The sequence below is a fragment of the Barbus barbus genome (genome assembly GCF_936440315.1).
Source record: "Barbus barbus genome assembly, chromosome: 9".
In the NCBI taxonomy this organism is placed as follows: domain Eukaryota; kingdom Metazoa; phylum Chordata; class Actinopteri; order Cypriniformes; family Cyprinidae; genus Barbus; species Barbus barbus.
This window is the reverse complement of record NC_136737.1, coordinates 10,456,846-10,480,341: the sequence shown is the minus strand read 5'-3', so window position 1 is coordinate 10,480,341 and position 23,496 is coordinate 10,456,846. Positions and strand designations below refer to the sequence as shown.

The following is a 23,496-nucleotide window of genomic DNA, read 5'->3' as shown; positions in this document are numbered from 1 at the left end:
CTACAGCGAGAACCTTCTGAGAATTCTTCATCTGATGATGACTTTTCCTGTTCCTTTGATTTCACAGGTTCCTCTTGAGCTGGATTTATATCGGTACTACAGCGAAAACCTTCTGAGGATTCCTCGTCTGATGGTGACTTTCCTTGTTCCGTTGATTTCACAGGTTCCTCTTGAGCTGGATCTATATCAGTACTACAGCGAGAACCTTCTGAGGATTCTTCGTCTGATGGTAACTTTCCTTGTTCCATTGATTTCACAGGTTGCTGTTGAGCTGGATCTATAGCTGTAATACAACGAGAACCTTCTGAGGATTCCTCATCTGATGGTGACTTTCCTTGATCCGTTGATTTCACAGGTTCCTCTTGAGCTGGATTTATATCAGTACTACAGCGAAAACCTTCTGAGAATTCTTCATCTGATGATGACTTTTCCTGTTCCTTTGATTTCACAGGTTCCTCTTGAGCTGGATTTATATCTGTACTACAGCGACAAACTTCTGAGGATTCCTCATCTGATGGTGACATTCTTTGTTCCGTTGATTTCACAGGTTGCTCTTGAGCTGGATTTAAATCAGTGGTACAGCGAGAACCTTCTGAGAATTCCTCGTCTGATGGAGACTTTCCTTGTTCCGTTGATTTCACAGGTTGCTCTTGAGCTGGATCTATAGCTGTACTACAGCGAGAACCTTCTGAGGATTCCTCATCTGATGGTGAATTTTCTTGTTCCGTTGATTTCACAGGTTCCTCTTGAGCTGGATTTATATCGGTACTACAGCGAGAACATACTGAGGATTCCTCATATGATGGTGACTTTCTTTGTTCCGTTGATTTCACAAGTTGCTCTTGAGCTGGATTTAAATCAGTACTACAGCGAGAACCTTCTGAGGATTCCTCATCTGATGGTGACTTTCTTTGTTCCGTTGATTTCACAGGTTGCTCTTGAGCTGGATTTAAATCAGTACTACAGCGAGAACCTTCTGAGGATTCCTCATCTGATGGTGACTTTCCTTGTTCTGTTGATTTCACATGTTCCTCTTGAGCTGGATTTAAATCAGTACTACAGCGAGAACCTTCTGAGGATTCTTCATCTGATGGTGAATTTTCTTGTTCCGTTGATTTCACAGGTTCCTCTTGAGCTGGATTTATATCGGTACTACAGCGAGAACATACTGAGGATTCCTCATCTGATGGTGACTTTCTTTGTTCCGTTGATTTCACAAGTTGCTCTTGAGCTCGATTTAAATCAGTACTACAGCGAGAACCTTCTGAGGATTCCTCATCTGATGGTGACTTTCCTTGTTCCGTTGATTTCACAGGTTGGTCTTGAGCTGGATTTATATCGGTACTACAGCGAGAAACTTCTGAGGTTTCCTCATCTGATGATGACTTTTCCTGTTCCATTAATTTCACAGGTTTCTCTTGAGCTGGATTTATATCTGAACTACAGCGAGAACCTTCTGAGGATTCCTCATCTGATGGTGACATTCTTTGTTCCGTTGATTTCACAGGTTGCTTTTGCGCTGGATCTATAGCTGTACTACAGTGAGAACTTTCTGAGGATTCCTCATCTGATGGTGACTTTCCTTGTTCTGTTGATTTCACACGTTCCTCTTGAGCTGGATTTATATCAGTACTACAGCGAGAACCTTCTGAGAATTCTTCATCTGATGATGACTTTTCCTGTTCCGTTGATTTCACAGGTTCCTCTTGAGCTGGATTTATATCGGTACTACAGCGAGAACCTACTGAGGATTCCTCATCTGATGGTGACTTTCTTTGTTCCGTTGATTTCACAAGTTGCTCTTGAGCTGGATTTAAATCAGTACTACAGCGAGAACCTTCTGAGGATTCCTCATCTGATGGTGACTTTCCTTGTTCTGTTGATTTCACACGTTCCTCTTGAGCTGGATTTATATCAGTACTACAGCGAGAACCTTCTGAGAATTCTTCATCTGATGATGACTTTTCCTGTTCCTTTGATTTCACAGGTTCCTCTTGAGCTGGATTTATATCGGTACTACAGCGAAAACCTTCTGAGGATTCCTCGTCTGATGGTGACTTTCCTTGTTCCTTTGATTTCACAGGTTCCTCTTGAGCTGGATCTATATCAGTACTACAGCGAGAACCTTCTGAGGATTCTTCGTCTGATGGTAACTTTCCTTGTTCCATTGATTTCACAGGTTGCTGTTGAGCTGGATCTATAGCTGTAATACAACGAGAACCTTCTGAGGATTCCTCATCTGATGGTGACTTTCCTTGTTCCGTTGATTTCACAGGTTGCTCTTGAGCTGGATCTATAGCTGTAATACAGCGAGAACCTTCTGAGGATTCTTCATCTGATGGTGACTTTCCTTGTTCCGTTAATTTCACAGGTTCCTTTTGAGCTGGATTTAAATCAGTACTACAGCGAGAACCTTCTGAGGAGTCCTCATCTAATGGTGACTTTCCTTGTTCCGTTGATTTCACAGGTTCCTCTTGAGCTGAATTTATATCGGTACTACAGCGAGAACCTTCTGAGAATTCTTCATCTGATGGTGACTTTCTTTGTTCCGTTGATTTCACAGGTTCCTCTTGAGCTGGATTTATATCAGTACTACAGCAAGAACCTTCTGAGGATTCCTCATCTGATGATGACTTTTCCTGTTCCGTTGATATCACAGGTTCCTCTTGACCTGGATTTATATCGGTACTACAGCGAGAACCTTCTGCGGATTCCTCATCTGATGGTGACTTTCTTTGTTCCGTTGATTTCACAGGTTCCACTTGAGCTGGATCTATAGCTGTACTACAGTGAGAACCTTCTGAGGATTCCTCATCTGATGGTGACTTTTCTTGTTCCGTTGATTTCACAGGTTCCTCTTGAGCTGAATTTATATCGGTACTACAGCGAGAAACTTCTGAGGTTTCCTCATCTGATGATGACTTTTCCTGTTCCGTTGATTTCACAGGTTCCTCTTGAGCTGGATTTATATCGGTACTACAGCGAGAACCTTCTGAGGATTCCTCATCTGATGGTGGCTTTCCTTGTTCCGTTAATTTCACAGGTTCCTCTTGAGCTGAATTTATATCGGTACTACAGCGAGAAACTTCTGAGGTTTCCTCATCTGATGATGACTTTTCCTGTTCCGTTGATTTCACAGGTTCCTCTTGAGTTGGATTTGTATCGGTACTACAGCGAGAACCTACTGAGGATTCCTCATCTGATGGTGACTTTCCTTGTTCCATTGATTTCACAGGTTGCTCTTGAGCTGGATTTAAAGCTGTACTACAGCGAGAACCTTCTGAGGATTCCTCGTCTGATGGTGACTTTCCTTGTTCCGTTGATTTCACAGGTTGCTCTTGAGCTGGATCTATAGCTTTAATACAGCGAGAACCTTCTGAGGATTCTTCATCTGATGGTGACTTCCCTTGATCCGTTGATTTCACAGGTTCCTCTTGAGCTGGATTTATATCAGTACTACAGCAAAAACCTTCTGAGAATTCTTCATCTGATGATGACTTTTCCTGTTCCTTTGATTTCACAGGTTCCTCTTGAGCTGGATTTATATCTGTACTACAGCGACAAACTTCTGAGGATTCCTCATCTGATGGTGACATTCTTTGTTCCGTTGATTTCACAGGTTGCTCTTGAGCTGGATTTAAATCAGTGGTACAGCGAGAACCTTCTGAGAATTCCTCGTCTGATGGAGACTTTCCTTGTTCCGTTGATTTCACAGGTTGCTCTTGAGCTGGATCTATAGCTGTACTACAGCGAGAACCTTCTGAGGATTCCTCATCTGATGGTGAATTTTCTTGTTCCGTTGATTTCACAGGTTCCTCTTGAGCTGGATTTATATCGGTACTACAGCGAGAACCTTCTGAGGATTCCTCATCTGATGGTGACTTTCTTTGTTCCGTTGATTTCACAGGTTGCTCTTGAGCTGGATTTAAATCAGTACTACAGCGAGAACCTTCTGAGGATTCCTCATCTGATGGTGACTTTCCTTGTTCTGTTGATTTCACATGTTCCTCTTGAGCTGGATTTAAATCAGTACTACAGCGAGAACCTTCTGAGGATTCTTCATCTGATGGTAACTTTCCTTGTTCCGTTGATTTCATAGGTTCCTCTTGAGCTGGATTTATATCGGTACTACAGCGAGAACCTTCTGAGGATTCCTCATCTGATGGTGACATTCTTTGTTCCGTTGATTTCACAGGTTGCTCTTGCGCTGGATCTATAGCTGTACTACAGCAAGAACCTTCTGAGAATTCTTCATCTGATGATGACTTTTCCTGTTCCTTTGATTTCACAGGTTCCTCTTGAGCTGGATTTATATCGGTACTACAGCGAGAACCTTCTGAGGATTCCTCATCTGATGGTGACATTCTTTGTTCCGTTGATTTCACAGGTTGCTCTTGCGCTGGATCTATAGCTGTACTACAGCAAGAACCTTCTGAGGATTCCTCATCTGATGGAGACTTTCCTTGTTCCGTTGATTTCACAGGTTGCTCTTGAGCTGGATCTATAGCTGTACTACAGCGAGAACCTTCTGAGGATTCCTCATCTGATGGTGAATTTTCTTGTTCCGTTGATTTCACAGGTTCCTCTTGAGCTGGATTTATATCGGTACTACAGCGAGAACATACTGAGGATTCCTCATCTGATGGTGACTTTCTTTGTTCCGTTGATTTCACAAGTTGCTCTTGAGCTGGATTTAAATCAGTACTACAGCGAGAACCTTCTGAGGATTCCTCATCTGATGGTGACTTTCCTTGTTCCGTTGATTTCACAGGTTGGTCTTGAGCTGGATTTATATCGGTACTACAGCGAGAAACTTCTGAGGTTTCCTCATCTGATGATGACTTTTCCTGTTCCATTAATTTCACAGGTTTCTCTTGAGCTGGATTTATATCGGAACTACAGCGAGAACCTTCTGAGGATTCCTCATCTGATGGTGACATTCTTTGTTCCGTTGATTTCACAGGTTGCTTTTGCGCTGGATCTATAGCTGTACTACAGTGAGAACTTTCTGAGGATTCCTCATCTGATGGTGACTTTCCTTGTTCTGTTGATTTCACACGTTCCTCTTGAGCTGGATTTATATCAGTACTACAGCGAGAACCTTCTGAGAATTCTTCATCTGATGATGACTTTTCCTGTTCCGTTGATTTCACAGGTTCCTCTTGAGCTGGATTTATATCGGTACTACAGCGAGAACCTACTGAGGATTCCTCATCTGATGGTGACTTTCTTTGTTCCGTTGATTTCACAAGTTGCTCTTGAGCTGGATTTAAATCAGTACTACAGCGAGAACCTTCTGAGGATTCCTCATCTGATGGTGACTTTCCTTGTTCTGTTGATTTCACACGTTCCTCTTGAGCTGGATTTATATCAGTACTACAGCGAGAACCTTCTGAGAATTCTTCATCTGATGATGACTTTTCCTGTTCCTTTGATTTCACAGGTTCCTCTTGAGCTGGATTTATATCGGTACTACAGCGAAAACCTTCTGAGGATTCCTCGTCTGATGGTGACTTTCCTTGTTCCGTTGATTTCACAGGTTCCTCTTGAGCTGGATCTATATCAGTACTACAGCGAGAACCTTCTGAGGATTCTTCGTCTGATGGTAACTTTCCTTGTTCCATTGATTTCACAGGTTGCTGTTGAGCTGGATCTATAGCTGTAATACAACGAGAACCTTCTGAGGATTCCTCATCTGATGGTGACTTTCCTTGTTCCGTTGATTTCACAGGTTGCTCTTGAGCTGGATCTATAGCTGTAATACAGCGAGAACCTTCTGAGGATTCTTCATCTGATGGTGACTTTCCTTGTTCCGTTAATTTCACAGGTTCCTTTTGAGCTGGATTTAAATCAGTACTACAGCGAGAACCTTCTGAGGAGTCCTCATCTAATGGTGACTTTCCTTGTTCCGTTAATTTCACAGGTTCCTCTTGAGCTGAATTTATATCGGTACTACAGCGAGAACCTTCTGAGAATTCTTCATCTGATGGTGACTTTCTTTGTTCCGTTGATTTCACAGGTTCCTCTTGAGCTGGATTTATATCAGTACTACAGCAAGAACCTTCTGAGGATTCCTCATCTGATGATGACTTTTCCTGTTCCGTTGATATCACAGGTTCCTCTTGACCTGGATTTATATCGGTACTACAGCGAGAACCTTCTGAGGATTCCTCATCTGATGGTGACTTTCTTTGTTCCGTTGATTTCACAGGTTCCACTTGAGCTGGATCTATAGCTGTACTACAGTGAGAACCTTCTGAGGATTCCTCATCTGATGGTGACTTTTCTTGTTCCGTTGATTTCATAGGTTCCTCTTGAGCTGAATTTATATCAGTACTACAGCGAGAAACTTCTGAGGTTTCCTCATCTGATGATGACTTTTCCTGTTCCGTTGATTTCACAGGTTCCTCTTGAGCTGGATTTATATCGGTACTACAGCGAGAACCTTCTGAGGATTCCTCATCTGATGGTGGCTTTCCTTGTTCCGTTAATTTCACAGGTTCCTCTTGAGCTGAATTTATATCGGTACTACAGCGAGAAACTTCTGAGGTTTCCTCATCTGATGATGACTTTTCCTGTTCCGTTGATTTCACAGGTTCCTCTTGAGTTGGATTTGTATCGGTACTACAGCGAGAACCTACTGAGGATTCCTCATCTGATGGTGACTTTCTTTGTTCCGTTGATTTCACAAGTTGCTCTTGAGCTGGATTTAAATCAGTACTACAGCGAGAACCTTCTGAGGATTCCTCATCTGATGGTGACTTTCCTTGTTCTGTTGATTTCACACGTTCCTCTTGAGCTGGATTTATATCAGTACTACAGCGAGAACCTTCTGAGAATTCTTCATCTGATGATGACTTTTCCTGTTCCTTTGATTTCACAGGTTCCTCTTGAGCTGGATTTATATCGGTACTACAGCGAAAACCTTCTGAGGATTCCTCGTCTGATGGTGACTTTCCTTGTTCCGTTGATTTCACAGGTTCCTCTTGAGCTGGATCTATATCAGTACTACAGCGAGAACCTTCTGAGGATTCTTCGTCTGATGGTAACTTTCCTTGTTCCATTGATTTCACAGGTTGCTGTTGAGCTGGATCTATAGCTGTAATACAACGAGAACCTTCTGAGGATTCCTCATCTGATGGTGACTTTCCTTGTTCCGTTGATTTCACAGGTTGCTCTTGAGCTGGATCTATAGCTGTAATACAGCGAGAACCTTCTGAGGATTCTTCATCTGATGGTGACTTTCCTTGTTCCGTTGATTTCACAGGTTCCTCTTGAGCTGGATTTATATCGGTACTACAGCGAGAACCTTCTGAGGATTCCTCATCTGATGGTGACTTTCCTTGTTCCGTTAATTTCACAGGTTGCTTTTGAGCTGGATTTAAATCAGAACTACAGCGAGAACCTTCTGAGGAGTCCTCATCTAATGGTGACTTTCCTTGTTCCGTTGATTTCACAGGTTCCTCTTGAGCTGAATGTATATCGGTACTACAGCGAGAAACTTCTGAGGTTTCTTCATCTGATGATGACTTTTCCTGTTCCGGTGATTTCACAGGTTGCTGTTGAGCTGGATCTATAGCTGTAATACAACGAGAACCTTCTGAGGATTCCTCATCTGATGGTGACTTTCCTTGTTCCGTTGATTTCACAGGTTGCTCTTGAGCTGGATCTATAGCTGTAATACAGCGAGAACCTTCTGAGGATTCTTCATCTGATGGTGACTTTCCTTGTTCCGTTGATTTTACAGGTTCCTCTCGAGCTGGATTTATATCGGTACTACAGCGAGAACCTTCTGAGGATTCCTCATCTGATGGTGACATTCCTTGTTCCGTTGATTTCACAGGTTGCTCTTGAGCTGAATTTATATCGGTACTACAGCGAGAAACGTCTGAGGTTTCCTCATCTGATGATGACTTTTCCTGTTCCGTTGATTTCACAGGTTCCTCTTGACCTGGATTTATATCGGTACTACAGCGAGAACCTTCTGAGGATTCCTCATCTGATGGTGACTTTCCTTGTTCCGTTAATTTCACAGGTTGCTTTTGAGCTGGATTTAAATCAGAACTACAGCGAGAACCTTCTGAGGATTCCTCATCTGATGGTGACTTTCTTTGTTCCGTTGATTTCACAGGTTCCACTTGAGCTGGATTTATATCAGTACTACAGCGAGAACCTTCTGAGGATTCCTCATCTGATGGTGACTTTCCTTGTTCCATTGATATCACAGGTTCCTCTTTAGCTTTAGACCATGGTAACCATCCACTAAAATACTTCCAGAGCGAATGTTTTTTCTCCAGGCTGTAAGGGGGAACCAGAAGAGAACAACAGTGTTGAGTGGAACAAGTTGAAAATTAGTTACTATATTTTAATTATTACAAAGTAAATATATATTATTATTATTTTTTTTTTTATATATATAATACATTTAAAAAGTGCATGATGTTTGATTATGTTTGCGTGACAGCGTCAAATGGATGTTTACGCACCTCAGGTTACAGTTTGAGTCTCGTAGCACATCACTGAGCTGCTTCTTTGAGTCTCCTATTTTATTGTTACTCAGATCAAGCTCTTTTAAAAACAGTAGTACTTTTGTTTCAGCCAAAGACTGAGCCAAACAAGTAACATCTGTAATGCCACAGTCATTTAGACTAGAAAGAGAAAGACAAGCAGACAGAGCAAGCAAATTATTTTCCCTTTAACTCAGAATGCACAGTCACGTTTGCTATTTCTTAGCATAATTTTGTAGGCAAAATCACAGTCATTTCAATGGGAAACCATGTGATGAGGAATTTCACCTAATGGCTTTTTAGTGGCAGAGAAATTCCCAGTGTTTCCCATTAATTTAAACTATGGTGGCCAACCTTAATCTAATTTGCCCCACCATAGTTTGATAATGAACCAAAACTATTTTAAAGTTCTCATTAACATAAACTTGCACTGTTGCATGTGTCACTCCCAGTCAGTCAACAACTGTGAGTGAAGGAGAAAGACTGAATGACAGTGCAGTTCACTCTCTGACAGTAGATGTGCTCATGGAACAGCGGTTTCACCAGAAACCTCCATAAACAAAGCAGACTGGCACTACTTTCTGTCCCTGACATGCACCTTGCACAGAGAAGGAAGTCAAAAATTATTTACATGTTTTCAATCAGCCATTTAAGCTGGACCAAAACATGACAAAAAAGATATCTGAAATTTTTTTTAATAAAAATGAAATGGGAATTTTTCCCCATTTTGTGTATTATTTTATTTTATTTTCAAAAGCATTGTTCAAACTACTTTTTGTTTTATTAAAAAAAAAAATACATTTGTTATTATCAAATAATGAAATTATGAAATAATAGTCTAAAAAAAAATCTTTTTTTTAACCTTTAGACAATATATTAAAGAAAAATGTTTCATGTTTTGTCGTATTTGATAAATCAGCATTTTATGGCTCATATACCGTAAGAAATAGTGAGAATATGGGGCTCATACTTGAGGAGGAAAAACAGCTACATTTTATTCCAAACAGAGCAAAAATCTGCGATTTGGTGCAGTTGTTATTTATATGGCCAAAAAATAAGACAAAGCTCTTAACAGATCCAGCTTCTTAATTTTCCCTGGAAGTGCACAAGACTGATGCATTTACTTTTAAAATGTACAATTTATTTCCCCCACATGATGAATTTTGTATTGAGTTCAAGTCGTTCAAGTTCAAGTTACGCATTTATTCATGACTGTTTGTGATGTTACTGTTACTGAGGTTCTTTGTGCCAAACTGCACTTTTAAAGCTAATCAGTATGAAATTATCACCTGCCATAGTCATCTGTGACACTGTGAAATTCACTGGCCAAAATTAATCTCTGTTTGGTACCTGACAGGTGTTTATAACAGACCCTGCTTTCATCAGTTCACAAAAAAAAAAAAAGAAAACAGGTCCACAAATCCACAAATATAATGTGAACTCTTTGAACACTTTGTGAGATATTGAGTAAAAGTGTTATAGATAAATTGCAATTTTGAATTGATTTTAAGCATTTTTAAGCATGTTCCTCACCTCAATCTCTCCAGTTTACAGTGTGCATTATTCAGTACGTCACACAGGATCTTCACTCCTTTGTTTTCTATTTTATTCTGACTGAGGTCCAGTTCTCTCAGGTGTGAAAGGTTTAAACACAGAGCTGGAGTCAGGATGAGACACTGTTTCACTGTAATACTGCATCCACACAGACTGAAGAAAGAAAGAGAAAAGACAATGAATCAGATCCATGTTAAGTTTGTGTGAGTTACATTCATCATGACTAAATGTCATATAGGACACTAATACACCAGCAGAAGCATGAAAAATATATTATAGAACTATAAACCGATTCCTAACCAGGATTTGAGGATACTAGATTCAAGTTTAGACAATCATCACTCAAAATATGTTATAAATGTAGATATCATTTTGTGAATTATAAATGTAGAACTGATTGAAACATTTCAATTGATTATTTTCACATTCTTAATGTGAGAAAATCACAATCTTAATATAAAGTCATTTTAGTGTAGTTTACTCTACTTTCATTTTTAAATGGAATATAAGTATATTAAGTAGGGATACTGTGCTCCTGTATTCGTACTCGTAAAAATGCTCCGATACCAAACGCCGATACCACACAGCGTGTGAACAGAGCTGTGTCCAGATAAAGCATCACTGACAACAGAACAACAGAGAGTAGAATGGAGTTATTAGAGATTAAGGATGTCCATGAAGTACATCTAGGTTATGTAATTAATATAGCAAATGTTAAACATTTAATATTCATGCCGGTATAGTGGATGATAAGCAGAGCATGCGGTGGCATAGATGTGCGAGCTTGTCGAGTAAATATCCCTTTCTCACAGACATCACTGGAAAGTTTGTAGTTCGGTTGGATAGGTCAAAAGCAAGTGAGTAAACCAATGCACAAGTTACTAAAGTTATTTTTCAGTAAGGAGAGAGATAGTGAGAGAGCGCACACTTCTGTTGCATGATCTTGATTGCTGTTCGCTCCTTTGGCGCATACATTTGGATTAAAGCTAAATCATAAATATAAAGCAAACACAAATTATAGGGGCATTAAACCACATTTATTTTAACTGTCAAAGTATATACGATTTGAAAGTGAAACAAGCAGAAGGTGTGAAATTTGATAGGCTATACGAGTCTCTCTCATTCTGCACCAATGTGTGCATACCTTGTGCATGTTTTTGCTTGCTTTAAAAGGCCAAAGTATACTTTGGTTTTTACTCTTACGTGAGCATCCGCGTACAGTGCGTGTGACAAATTTCGTCACCAAAATAGTACGCGCATACTCGTATTATGTATAACCAGTGGTTCCCTGCATTATTTAAGGAAAACGTCTTGTGATTACAGTACTGAGCCGCTGCAATAGAGCAGCTCAAATGCACTATTAAATTAAAGATGAAATACCATAGAGCAATAAAATGAACAGTGAAAGTAACAAAAGCTTGTGCAATACATTTTTACATGTATAATTAAGTGTGAAAATAACTGAAGGAATTGCTGTTGAATGAAGCCAGCTAACATGATTCATATTATTTTATTTATTATTTTTATAATTACTATTATTATTATTTTGTTTATGTACTCAAATTTTTTTTTTTAATTACAAATGCAATTACAATACAGGTATCGGTATCGGCGAGTGCCAAATATGAAAGTATCGGTATCTGACTTGTTCTGAAAAAAGTGGTACCGGTGCATCCTGAATATTAAGTGAAGAAAGCGTAGTCAAGTTAAATTTACTGCATGCTGATGTAGTTCATTACTGTTACTACTATAAATCACAGTAGTTGGTGTCTACTTGGGTTTCTGAAATTAGTAACACCCACTGAATCCGAGTGTTTTTGACAAAGTTAAAATGAAGATAGGTTTGTAAAATTGATCATTTTCTTTCTAAACTTTTTGAGAAAAAAAAAAAGTTGCTAACTTCACAAGCAAACCTCCAGAAACATGCATTTCATGATCCCTTTTAGATTTTGTGAAAAGCACCATCAGTGTTTAAGAAACCATTTAACTCCGTCAGAATAATCTATTGTGGTGCACTTTTTTTTTTTTAAATCTCATTTTGCAGCAAAGTTTTGTCAGATTTCAGCACGTAAATTTTTCTGCCGGCAGAAATACCGAACCATCAGTCCATTAGCTCAAAGTACTTTAAAATCTTTCTTTATAAAGGGAAACGTCAGAATATTCAGTGCTATACATTTTTAACTTGTTGTAAAGAGTAAATTTAAATCACACTGTTATTGCTGTACAGCGTAATGATGATACTAACTGTAGTTTCTCCAGCTTGCATTGTTTACTGCTCAACAAAACACCAAGGTATTCAATTCCAGAGTCTCCTAGTTGATTCTCACTGAGGTCCAGTTCTCTCAGGTGTGATGGATTTGATTTCAGAGCTGAGGTAAGGATGAGACACTGTTTCTCTGTAATACTGCATCTACCCAGCCTGAAGACAAGAGAAAAGACAACGTTAAGTTAATGTGTGAGTTAAATACATCATGAATAAACACCATACTGTCACTAATACACCAGCAGAAACCTGGAACCATAAACCAAGACAGAAGAATAACTGTGATTTGAGGATACTAGTTACAACACAAGAAGTTTGTGAATTATAAATGTAGAATAATATCACTGAAAAATAACATTTAAATTGACAAATTGTTATACAATGTTACACATTGTTATTTTGTAATGAGAATCAAAATTTTAAGTAATTTTTTGAGTCTTGTTTACCATCACAAAATACAAATTTTGGTTAATAAAACCTAATTTAGTGAAAAATACCATTAGTCCTGTAAAAACACATAACTGTCAGAATAATCTTCTGTCATTCATGTTGCGTTCATTTTTTTAAGTCTGTTTTTACTTCAATCTCTTTTTGCAGAAAATATTTGACAGACTTCAGCATATGAAAATTTTATAGCCACAAAGTTTGAAATGCTTTAAAGTTTGTTTGTTTTTCTACTGAATCATCAGTCCATTCACTCATAATATAATATACTTTAATCTCTCGGTAACTGCTGTACAGTTTAATATTACTAACGCTAGTTTCTCCAGCTTGCATTGTGGGTTCATCAGAAGATCACTGAGGTATTCCACTCTCGATTGTCCCATTTCATTCCCACTCAGGTCCAGTTCTCTCAGGTGTGATGGGTTTGATTTAAGAGCTGAAGTCAGAGCTGAACAATCATCAGCTTTTATATCACAAGACCTTAACCTGCATTCAGAGAAATGAGACAAATATATTTTTATTTCATTCTGTTTCATTAAAATACCAAAATACGAATTTGTTTGTTGTACGTGAATGTTCCTCACCTCAGTCTCTCCAGTTTACAGCGTACGTCCTTCAGTATATCATTAAATTTAGTCACTCTTGTGTGTTTAAGTTCATTCCCACTGAGGTCCAGTTCTCTCAGGTGTGATGGGTTTGATTTCAGAGCTGAAGCCAGGATGAGACACTGCTTCTCTTTAATACTGCATTTACACAGACTGAAGACAAAAACAGGACATTGGTTCAGATCCTTGATGGCGTCTTATAAAAGAGCAACAGTAGGCATATAGTCCTCCATATAGTCTTTAGTTGCCATAGTTCAACTGTTTTTAATTGTTTTTAAGTTCCAAATGCCAGAAGTTGTTGTTTTCTCATTTATTTTTATTTTTTTAAACTAGAGACTTTTTTTTGTTTTTGGTCTCTCATCCATTGTTGCAGCAAATGTGAATCTCATAATATTTCTGCAGAACATGTACACAACCAGTACAGTTTATCAAATACTTTAGATTAAACCCAATTATTTCCTAGTTAGACACCTATTGCAGTGGGGGAAATATTTATTTGATCCCCTGCTGATTTTGTAAGTTTGCCCACTTACAAAGAAATTAAGGGTCCTATCATTTTTATGGTAGGTTTATTTTAACGTATAGAGACAGAACACCAACCAAAAAATCCAGAAAAAACATTATATAAAGGTTAGACATTGATTAGCATTTCAGTGAGTGAAATAAGTATTTGATCCCCAAGCAAAACATGACTTAGTACTTGGTGCAGAAACCCTTGTTGGCAATCACAGAGGTCAGACGTTTCTTGTAGCCACCAAGTTTGCACACATCTCAGGAAGGATTTTGTCCCACTCCTCTTAACAGATCCTCTAAATCCTTAAGGTTTCTTGGCTGTCGTTTGGCAACTCAAAGTGTCAGTTCCCTCCACAAATTTTCTATAGGATTGCGGTCTGGAGACTAGCTAGGCCACTTCAGGACCTTAATGTTCTTCTTCTTGAGCCACTCCTTTGTTGACTTGGCGGTATGTTTCGGGTCATTGTTATGCTGGAAGACACATCCATGACCCATCTTCTGTGTTGTGGCTGAGGGAAGGAGGTTCTCATCCGAGATTTTACAGTACATTTCACCGTCCATTTGCCCCTCAATGCGGTGAAGTCGTCCTGTACCCTTAGCAGAAAAACAGCCCCAAAGCATTATGTTTCCACCTCCGTGCTTGACTGTAGGGATGGTGTTCTTGGGGTCATAGTCCATCTTTCGGATGAGACGTTAAACCAAGGTCCTGACCCTCTGTGGTCATTAAAAATCCCATGGCACTTCTCGTAAAGAGTAGGGATGTAACCCTAGTGTCCTGGCCAAATTGCCACCACTGGCCCTTGTCAATCATGGCCTCCTAATAAGCCCCATCCCACATCCACTGGCTCTATCTCTCTCTCCTCTCCACCTGTAGCTGGTGTGTGGCACTGGCGCCGTTGTCCTGTGGCTGCCTTTGCATCATCCAGGTGGATGCTGCACACTGGTGGTGGTTGAGGAGAGACCCCCCAACATGATTGTAAAGTGCTTTGGTTGTACAGCAATACACAATAAAGCACTATATAAATGTGTCATTCATTCATTCACATAACCAGTCTGTGGGAGCTAGAATTCTTGCTGGTTGGTAGGGGATCAAATACTTATTTCACTCACTGAAATGCAAATCAATTTTTAACCTTTATATAATGTGTTTTTTCTGGAATTTTTGGTTGATATTCTGTCTCTATCTGTTTAAAATAAACCTACCATAAAAATTACAGACCATTAATTTCTTTGTAAGTGGGCAAACGTACAAAATCAGCAGGGGATCAAATAAATATTTCCCCCACTCTATTAAGTGTGACCAATAGTTCAATACAGTTGAAGTACAGATGCAGGGCTGCAGTTTAAATACTGTAAACTGGGCCTTTTTATCTAACCAGTGACTTTTAATCCCTCTGTAATTGCTGTACAGTATAATGATACTAACGCTAGTATTTCCAGCTTGCATTGTGGGTTCTTCAGTAGATCACTGAGGTTTTCAAATCCAGCATCTCCTAGTTCATTTCCACTGAGGTCCAGTTCTCTCAGATGTGATGGGTTTGATTTCAGAGCTGAAGTCACAGCAGAACAACCATCATCTGTCATATCACAGCCTCTTAACCTATATTGGGAAAAAGATTTAAGCAGAAAATAAAACCTTCTGTAAAGACATAGAAAGAGAGATCATCTTGACTTCACCAGATCACACAATACTCAGGCTCTTTACAATATACAGACTATCAAGTGTCTTTGTTTAAAAACTGTTGAAGTGATTTTAATAATTTTGATTCTTGTATGTGAATGTTACTGACCTCAATCTCTCCAGTTTACAGCGGAAATCCTTCAGTGTTTCAGATACATGTTTCACTCCTTTGTTTTCTATTTTATTCTGACTGAGGTCCAGTTCTCTCAGGTGTGAAAGGTTTGAACACAGAGCTGAAGTCAGGATGAGACACTGTTTCTCTGTAATACTGCATCTACGCAGACTGAAGACAAAAAGAAAAAATAAAATGAATCAGATCTATGAAAATCAATTAAGGTTTTGGAGGATTTGAATATTTTGCCTGACTCTAATTTGTCATTTGAAAGTCACACTTGGCCGATCTGTTGGTACATTATTAATTTGCTTTGTTCAGAAACAGGCACTAAATTGTTGAAATGTTGCATTTTTGTTTGGATGAGTTTGTAAGTTCTGGAAAATAAGCATTGTTCTCTCTCTGCAGTATAGCTGAAATAATTAATAATGACCCATGATCAAACTGACTTGGCTTGTTTAAAGCTAATTGTCATTTTTTGACAATTATTTTTTTAATGGCCTGTTTAATTCAAGTACTTCACATTGTGACGCCTCTGGCTCAAACAAATGAGAAAATAGTATTATCAAGTACATGTTAAATGTAGTAAGATACTCACTTCAGTGTGTTGAGTTTACAGTGTTTATCCTGCAGTAGAGCAGCGATCTGATTCACTCGTGTGTCTCCTAGTTCATGTTCACTCAGATTCAGCTCTCTCAGGAGTAACGGGTTTTTACCCACAATTCCTTTCACATACTGACAGGCTTCATCTGCAGCAGGACTTCTCAAAAACCTGCAAAAGGTAAAGCAGGATTCAGTTTAATTCTGTTATAAATGTACACTGCCTTACAAAACATGTTGATAAAACAGAATTCATTATTGTTCCTAATTCCAAGCTCTATTTACTGTTTTACTTTGAACAAAGTATTATTTTTTGACATCCCAATGTCAAAAAACAGTGATGTCAAAAAAACGGAAACAGTACAAATGTCATGAGGAGAAGAAGGGCAAAATATTTTTCAAGACACCACATGTATGTGAAGAACTGGAGACTCATAGATCTGCTGTAGAGTGATACAGTGTTGGGAATCTGGGCTTGATGGAAATTAAACTACAGTGCATTCAGAAAAAGTTATAAAACTACTGAATATCAGCTCATCTAGTGTCTATTTAAACAGTACTGTAGCTTATACCACAACAACACAGTACCTCAGATGCACCAAATTGAAGCTTATTGTATTACTGAAATAATATCATGTATGAATATTTAGCCTGCATGTATTTTATTTTGTATTATTTCATCCCGTCTCACCTCAGTGTCTTCAGTGAATAGTTTGGATCCTGTAGTAAATCATCGAGCTGTTTCACTCCTGATTGTCCAGGATCATTTCCTGTGAGATCCAGCTCTATCAGGTGTGAAGGGTTTGATCTCAGAGCTGAAGCCAGAGCTTTATAACCTTCTTCAGTGATTCTGCAGTCTGAAAGTCTGTTTGGAAAAAAAGTTTTATAATAATCAAAAAGTATTATGTGATTTATAGAATTAAAAACACATTTCTTACTGTTAAAATATACATTTTATTATGAAAAAAAAATGTTACATGCAATCAACAATAATTCAACTCACCTGAGTTTCTTCAGTGTGCAGTTTGTATTTTCTAATCCGTTCTGGAGTTTCTTCACTCCTGAATCCTGCAGATTATTGTTGCTCATGTCAAGTTCTTTCAGACTGGAGTTTGATCTCAGGACTGTAGCGAGAGCTGAACAGCTTTCCTCTGTTAGACCACACTTACGCAGACTAAAATATTAAACAGGAGAGGGAAAATTTACAAAGTAATTTATTATTGTCTTTTGGTCACTATGCAGTTTATCTCAACTCCTCAAGACACTTTAAATGTGAAACAATAAATAAACAATACTCACATCAGTGTGTTGAGTTTACAGTGTTTATCCTGCAGTAGAGCAGCGATCTGATTCACTCGTGTGTCTCCTAGTTCATGTTCACTCAGATTCAGCTCTCTCAGGAGTAACAGATTTTTTTCCATATGTTTCATCACATACTGACAGGCTTCTTCTGCAGCAGGATTTTGTAACAACCTGGAGACAGGAGAAGTACACTGACATTTCACAACTGTACAATAGAGTGCGGCCTTCTACAACGAGATGAAGTTCAGGAGACAATGAAGATCATCTTGATAGGAACACTTGGTAGGCTTTTCACACCACAAATGCAACATAAAAGACAGTTTTGTGGAAATCTGCCTCTTTTTTATATAAAAGCTTGTAATTAAATTTTACAAGTATAATCCAAAATAACCGTTAAACTCATATCATTGCAAAAATAAATAATTAATTTATTAAATTATTCCAATCTTTTCACAAATCATAGTTCTTATTTAATAAAAAAGAACTGAATTCAAAGGTAAGATGAGGTAAATTAATGTAGATGTAGGTACATGTAAATGTGGCACACAGAGATAAAAGATGGTTTGATGGTTTAATTGCATTTCAGCAAAAATCTTAAATTGATTGCATTTAAGGACACTCACCTCAGTGTCTTCAGTGAATAGTTTGGATCCTGTAGTAAATCACTGAGCTGCTCCACTCCTGATTGTCCAGGATCATTTCCTGTGAGATCCAGCTCTATCAGGTGTGAAGGGTTTGATCTCAGAGCTGAAGCCAGAGCTTTATAACCTTCTTCAGTGATACTGCAGTCTGAAAGACTAGAAAAAATAAAAACATGAATTAAAAGTAACATTGTGGTTCAAATTCCTCCATTCATCCAGTGCACAATCACATTTAATGTAAGAGTTGATTAGAATGAATGCATGATTCTGATTGGCTACAGATGTGTTGATTATTTTGAATAACTGCACAGCTAAAGTAGTTCCAGGCAGGTCTTGACTGCATTAGTTTCATATCACTTCATCAGATTACTTTCCTTACAGCGTACAACAGCAAAAGAACCAAAACCCCTGAAGATAATGACCTAGGAAACCAGAGGCGTCATGCACATTCAAAGTGAGGGGGTTTTGAATGCAGCTTTCGAAAGACAAAATATTGCCGAATAATATTTTTTTTTACATTTGATACAATCACATTGGCGTGATTAGATTGTTGCTGCTAAATTCAGATCCGCGTTAGCTGGCTGGCGCTGAGCCAGAGACAGACGTGTTTGTACAGAGCTGCATTATAACCAATCACACACGATTCTGTTGAGCTTATGAATGCCATGGCCAATCAGAGACGTTCAGTTGAGTCATCGCTGAAACGCGGCATTCTGTTCACTTGCTCGCTGACTGAATTATCTGGCGAATTCTCTCATCAGAAACAACTAACTCAGCGGTTCTCAATTCCAGTCCTCGTGCATGTCTCTTACTTAACACACCTGATTCAGATAATCTGCTCGTTAGAAGTGAGCTCCGTGCATGAACTGTGTTCCGATCTACAGATATTAATTTCACAGTGTAAACAGCTTCGGTGATTTTAATGGGAGTCTTTGAGACTGTCACTGAATGAAAATAAAACCTGATTTCATTCACTGATTTTCACTGAATGAAAATGTTCTTTGTTCTCTTTAAAATGAAAGTGTTATAATTAGTAACTTACAATATTTGTTATTAAATTCACATTAAATACAAAGTCAGTCGTATTAAGAATATATATTCATATTAAAAAAATATGGCATGACACCCATATCTAGTACTTAAGTAAAAAGTTGGGTTTTTATGTGTAGTTAATACATTAATCTATTAGTCTACTTTGCCCATCACCATTTATTGATCAAATAACATAATCTGGTGCAAAACACATTTACTTATATTTTAGAATGGAGATATTTCCTGATATAGTTAACATGTTTGGAAATTGTTTGAATAAAAAGGAAAAAATAAATGAAACATAAGCCTATATCACAGTGCTATCGTGGCTGCTGTGTGCCACATGACAAGCATGCAACATGCCTAAAAAGAAAATCTGATGTAACATTGTTACGAGATGCTGATCCAGGAAGGCAGGAAGACGAGGGATTCAGAATAATTAGGTTTATCAAACGTTTTCAACAACAGAATAAACAGCATAACCATAACTTTACTTTAAGACAAGACGAAGAAGATTACTGAACTGAAGGCTTATAAAGAACACAAACTAATGAGGAAACAAGATGATTAATACAAGACAGGTGAATGGAATAAACGATGATTAACTAATGACAGGACACTGACCAAATAAGGACAAACAGGAACTAAACCGAAACCAAACATCAGCAGATCTAAATTAAATCGTGAATTTGGGGTGAATTTTTGTTTAATTTTAGTGCCATTTTTTTGCCCCAAGTCCCCGTAAATTTTTAACCCCACTTGGGTTATGTACAGTATAAGAAAGATACTTAGGAAAGTAGGACACTGATTTTTACATTATGTGCTCTGTTTCTAAATTTAATCCTTAACCTAGGGAAAATATAATTGTGAACAAATGTTATAGCTATTTGATTTATTTCTTTTATTACTGCGATAACAAGAGATAACACTGTTTTGAGGTTAATAATGACATGACTTTTGTGTAAAAATGCACAAATGTGTTCTCTATGCATAGTTAGTAAATGAAAACCACTGTCTACAAAACAACAAAAACAACATAGTATTATTCAATTATTTCAACTATTGCAGGTGAACAGATAAAAAAAATTATATATATATATATATATATATATATATATATATATATATATATATATATATATATATATATATATATATATATATATATATATATATATATATATATATATATATAGATAGACTGTTATAATAAAAAAAAACACAAAGCTTATTGCGATTATTGGGTGGCTTGCGTGCAATGAATGGACTTGAAAACGTTAAATGTTATTTCCAAGCATTTATACCGTATTAATTTCTTTAGTAATTAATAACCCAGAAAATCATTCATGGGGGAAGTCGTGGGCCGGATATGTCCAGGGCCAAATTTTAACCCCAGTCCAGCCCTGCCTACATGCAAATTCTCCTTGCAGGAAGTATAATTCCCTTCCTAAATAATACAATCAGTGTATACGTGCATAAAATAAAACATTCAATTCAGATGTATCTGTGAATCACTTTTTACAATGAATATAATTCCAAAGAAACATGTTGAAATTATATAGAACTGTAATAATGCGGTTGACAGATGGGCTGGAACAACCAGGAAGTCATGCTGTAGACTACACTGTTTTGATATTACTAAATTACTCTATAAATGACTAATAAACCAACAACAATAATATATATATATATATATTTTTTTTTATTTTTTTATTTATTTATTTATTTATTTATTTTTTTCTTTAGGACTTCACCACTGATATATATATATATATATATATATATATATATATATATATATATATATATATATATATATATATATATATATATATATATATATATATATATATATATATATATTATATATAATTCCTGTGGTTGCTGTGGTGTTGAGTGTAGCTGATGGTGTAATGCACTCACTTGAGTATCTTCAGTTCACACACAGGATTCTTCAGTCCCTCACAGATCTCTTTGACTCCTGAGTCCAGCAGACGGCTGTTGTTCAGGTTCATCTCTTTCAGGATGGTTTTGGAGGAGAGAACAGTAGCTAGAACTGAACAGCTTTTCTCTGTCAGCTTACAATTATTCAGCCTGAACACAAAAACAACATTATTTATTATTCAACACATATTCAACACACATCAGATCAACAGCTCTTCATATCTTCTCACATGTGACTGACAGTCTAATAATGACGAAACAGAAGATATAATGTATAAATCATGTTCACTCACTTTATTTTCTCCAGTTTGCTATGAGAGTCCATCAAAAGAGCAGAGAGCTTCTCCCCATCCAGATCTCCTAATTTATCTTCACTCAGATCCAGTTCTGTCAGTAAAAATGGACTTTTACCCAGAACTTTAGTGAGATGATCACATGCTTCCTGTGCAGCAGGACTTTTCAAAAACCTACAGGAAGTAGAATTACAGATTAGATAATATTCAAATTTTATGCCTTTAGAAGCTCCCATTCTGAATGAATCTCTAAACAGAGTAGAATAATTAACTACAAACATTTGTCTCGATGAATTAAACTAAAATTACATTTACAGCATGCAATAAAGATAAAACAGCACACAGAAAAAAAAAAAGATATGCCATTTTTATGTATAAACAAACACCAGTAACAGAAAGTACAGAAACGTGTTTTCACTTATTACTTCCTTATAAACAGAACACATGAAACAGCATATCTTTAATTACAGCAGATTAAAATAAAAGAAATAAGCACAATCAGTTATTTTTTTACATTAACAAAACTCTGAGAAAAACTGTTACAAACATGGAAAAAACACCAGTGTTTATAGTGTTACAGTGTTAAAATATCTGAAGGCTTTTATCACCTGATAGTCTTTAATGAACACTGTTCATCCTGTAGTAAATCATTGAGCTCCTTCACTCCTGATTGTCCAGGATCATTTCCTGTGAGATCCAGCTCTATCAGGTGTGAAGGGTTTGATCTCAGAGCTGAAGCCAGAGCTTTATAACCTTCTTCAGTGATTCTGCAGTCTGAAAGTCTGTATATTAAAGATTTAGTTAAAGTAAGTACTGTATGATCTACACTAAATAAGAAAAAAAGCATATAAAGTGACATCATTATTTAAATAATTAAACTAATAATTATATATTTTTAAAGTAATTATAAAAAGCATTGCCATGGAAAGTGTGAAAATGTGTTCATAATTGCATTTTAATAATAAAAAAAAAAATCTCACCCCACAGATAAGCAACAAATGCCTTAATGATAGCATCTGCTTAATTAGATTTTAAAAAAATATTTCATAGAATAAAGATAGCAATGTACAAAAATAATTTCAGCCTCCATAGCCTTAATAATTTGTCATGACAAATGGACATTTATAAATGTATGTTATCATGTAGAAATATAAATAAATGAAGATACAGACTTCAGTTTCTCTAATCTGCATTGTTTGTTTTCCAGCAGATGGCAGATCTTCTCTATTCCTGAGTCTCCTAGTTTATTTCCACTCAGATCCAGCTCTATCAGGTTTGAAGGATTTGAATTAAACGCTGAGATCAGACCAGCACAACTTTCTTCTGTAATACTGATATTACTCAGCCTGCAGAGAAAGAAAAAGACAGGAAATATTCTTCAGTTTATCTCTAAACCTTCGTTAATGAACAGCAATGACATTCTTCATTGTTTTTGCTTGTATTGTTGTTATTTGTAAGCTGCTCTTGAATCTGCTAAGTTAATAAATGAAAAATGTTTATCTTAACCAGTTATTGAATGTAAAACATAAAAGAAAATGTTATATATTAAAGATACTTCGGCCTCATTTTATATTAGGTGTCTTTGACTACTATGTACATACATAAAAAAAAATTGTTACGTACAATGTACTTACAGTGCTCAAGGTAATATAAATTACATCTGTTCATCATATAAAATCAATCAAGTCTCTTTAGAAAATTTGTACTAAACCATTCAATTCATATGGATTAGTCTGATGATCTTTTTATGAACTTTTTGTAGCATAAAAATGGTATTTGTCCAGACTGTCAACGGAGGGACAGAAATTGCTCAGATTTCATTAAAAATATCTTAATTTCTGTTCCAAAGAAGAATGAAAATCGTACGATTTTTGAATGACACGAGTGTGAGTAAATGACAGAATTTTTTTGTTTGGCAGTTATTTGACTTGTGCCTGGTGCTGAGACAAAGCTGAAATGTGCACGCCTGAAACATCTCTCTTGTGTTGTGGTTGTAAAGAGAGTT

General features: G+C 37.1%; 1 protein-coding gene across 1 annotated transcript in view; it reads right to left on the bottom strand.

The window, feature by feature from the left end:
• The window catches only part of LOC306874616 (uncharacterized protein), a gene marked incomplete at both ends in the record, with an annotated part of 66,983 nt that extends 45,172 nt beyond the window's left edge, over positions 1-21,811 (bottom strand). The window contains 14 exons of the mRNA XM_079424764.1: positions 8,487-8,648; positions 10,041-10,214; positions 12,307-12,480; positions 13,081-13,254; positions 13,353-13,526; positions 15,313-15,486; positions 15,677-15,850; positions 16,278-16,451; positions 16,971-17,144; positions 17,283-17,453; positions 17,579-17,752; positions 18,205-18,378; positions 21,492-21,665; positions 21,807-21,811. Coding sequence (XP_079280890.1) covers positions 8,487-8,648; positions 10,041-10,214; positions 12,307-12,480; positions 13,081-13,254; positions 13,353-13,526; positions 15,313-15,486; positions 15,677-15,850; positions 16,278-16,451; positions 16,971-17,144; positions 17,283-17,453; positions 17,579-17,752; positions 18,205-18,378; positions 21,492-21,665; positions 21,807-21,811 — 2,252 coding nt within the window. The remainder of the gene's footprint in view (positions 1-8,486; positions 8,649-10,040; positions 10,215-12,306; positions 12,481-13,080; positions 13,255-13,352; positions 13,527-15,312; positions 15,487-15,676; positions 15,851-16,277; positions 16,452-16,970; positions 17,145-17,282; positions 17,454-17,578; positions 17,753-18,204; positions 18,379-21,491; positions 21,666-21,806) is intronic.
• Between the last annotated feature and the right edge of the window lie 1,685 nt (positions 21,812-23,496).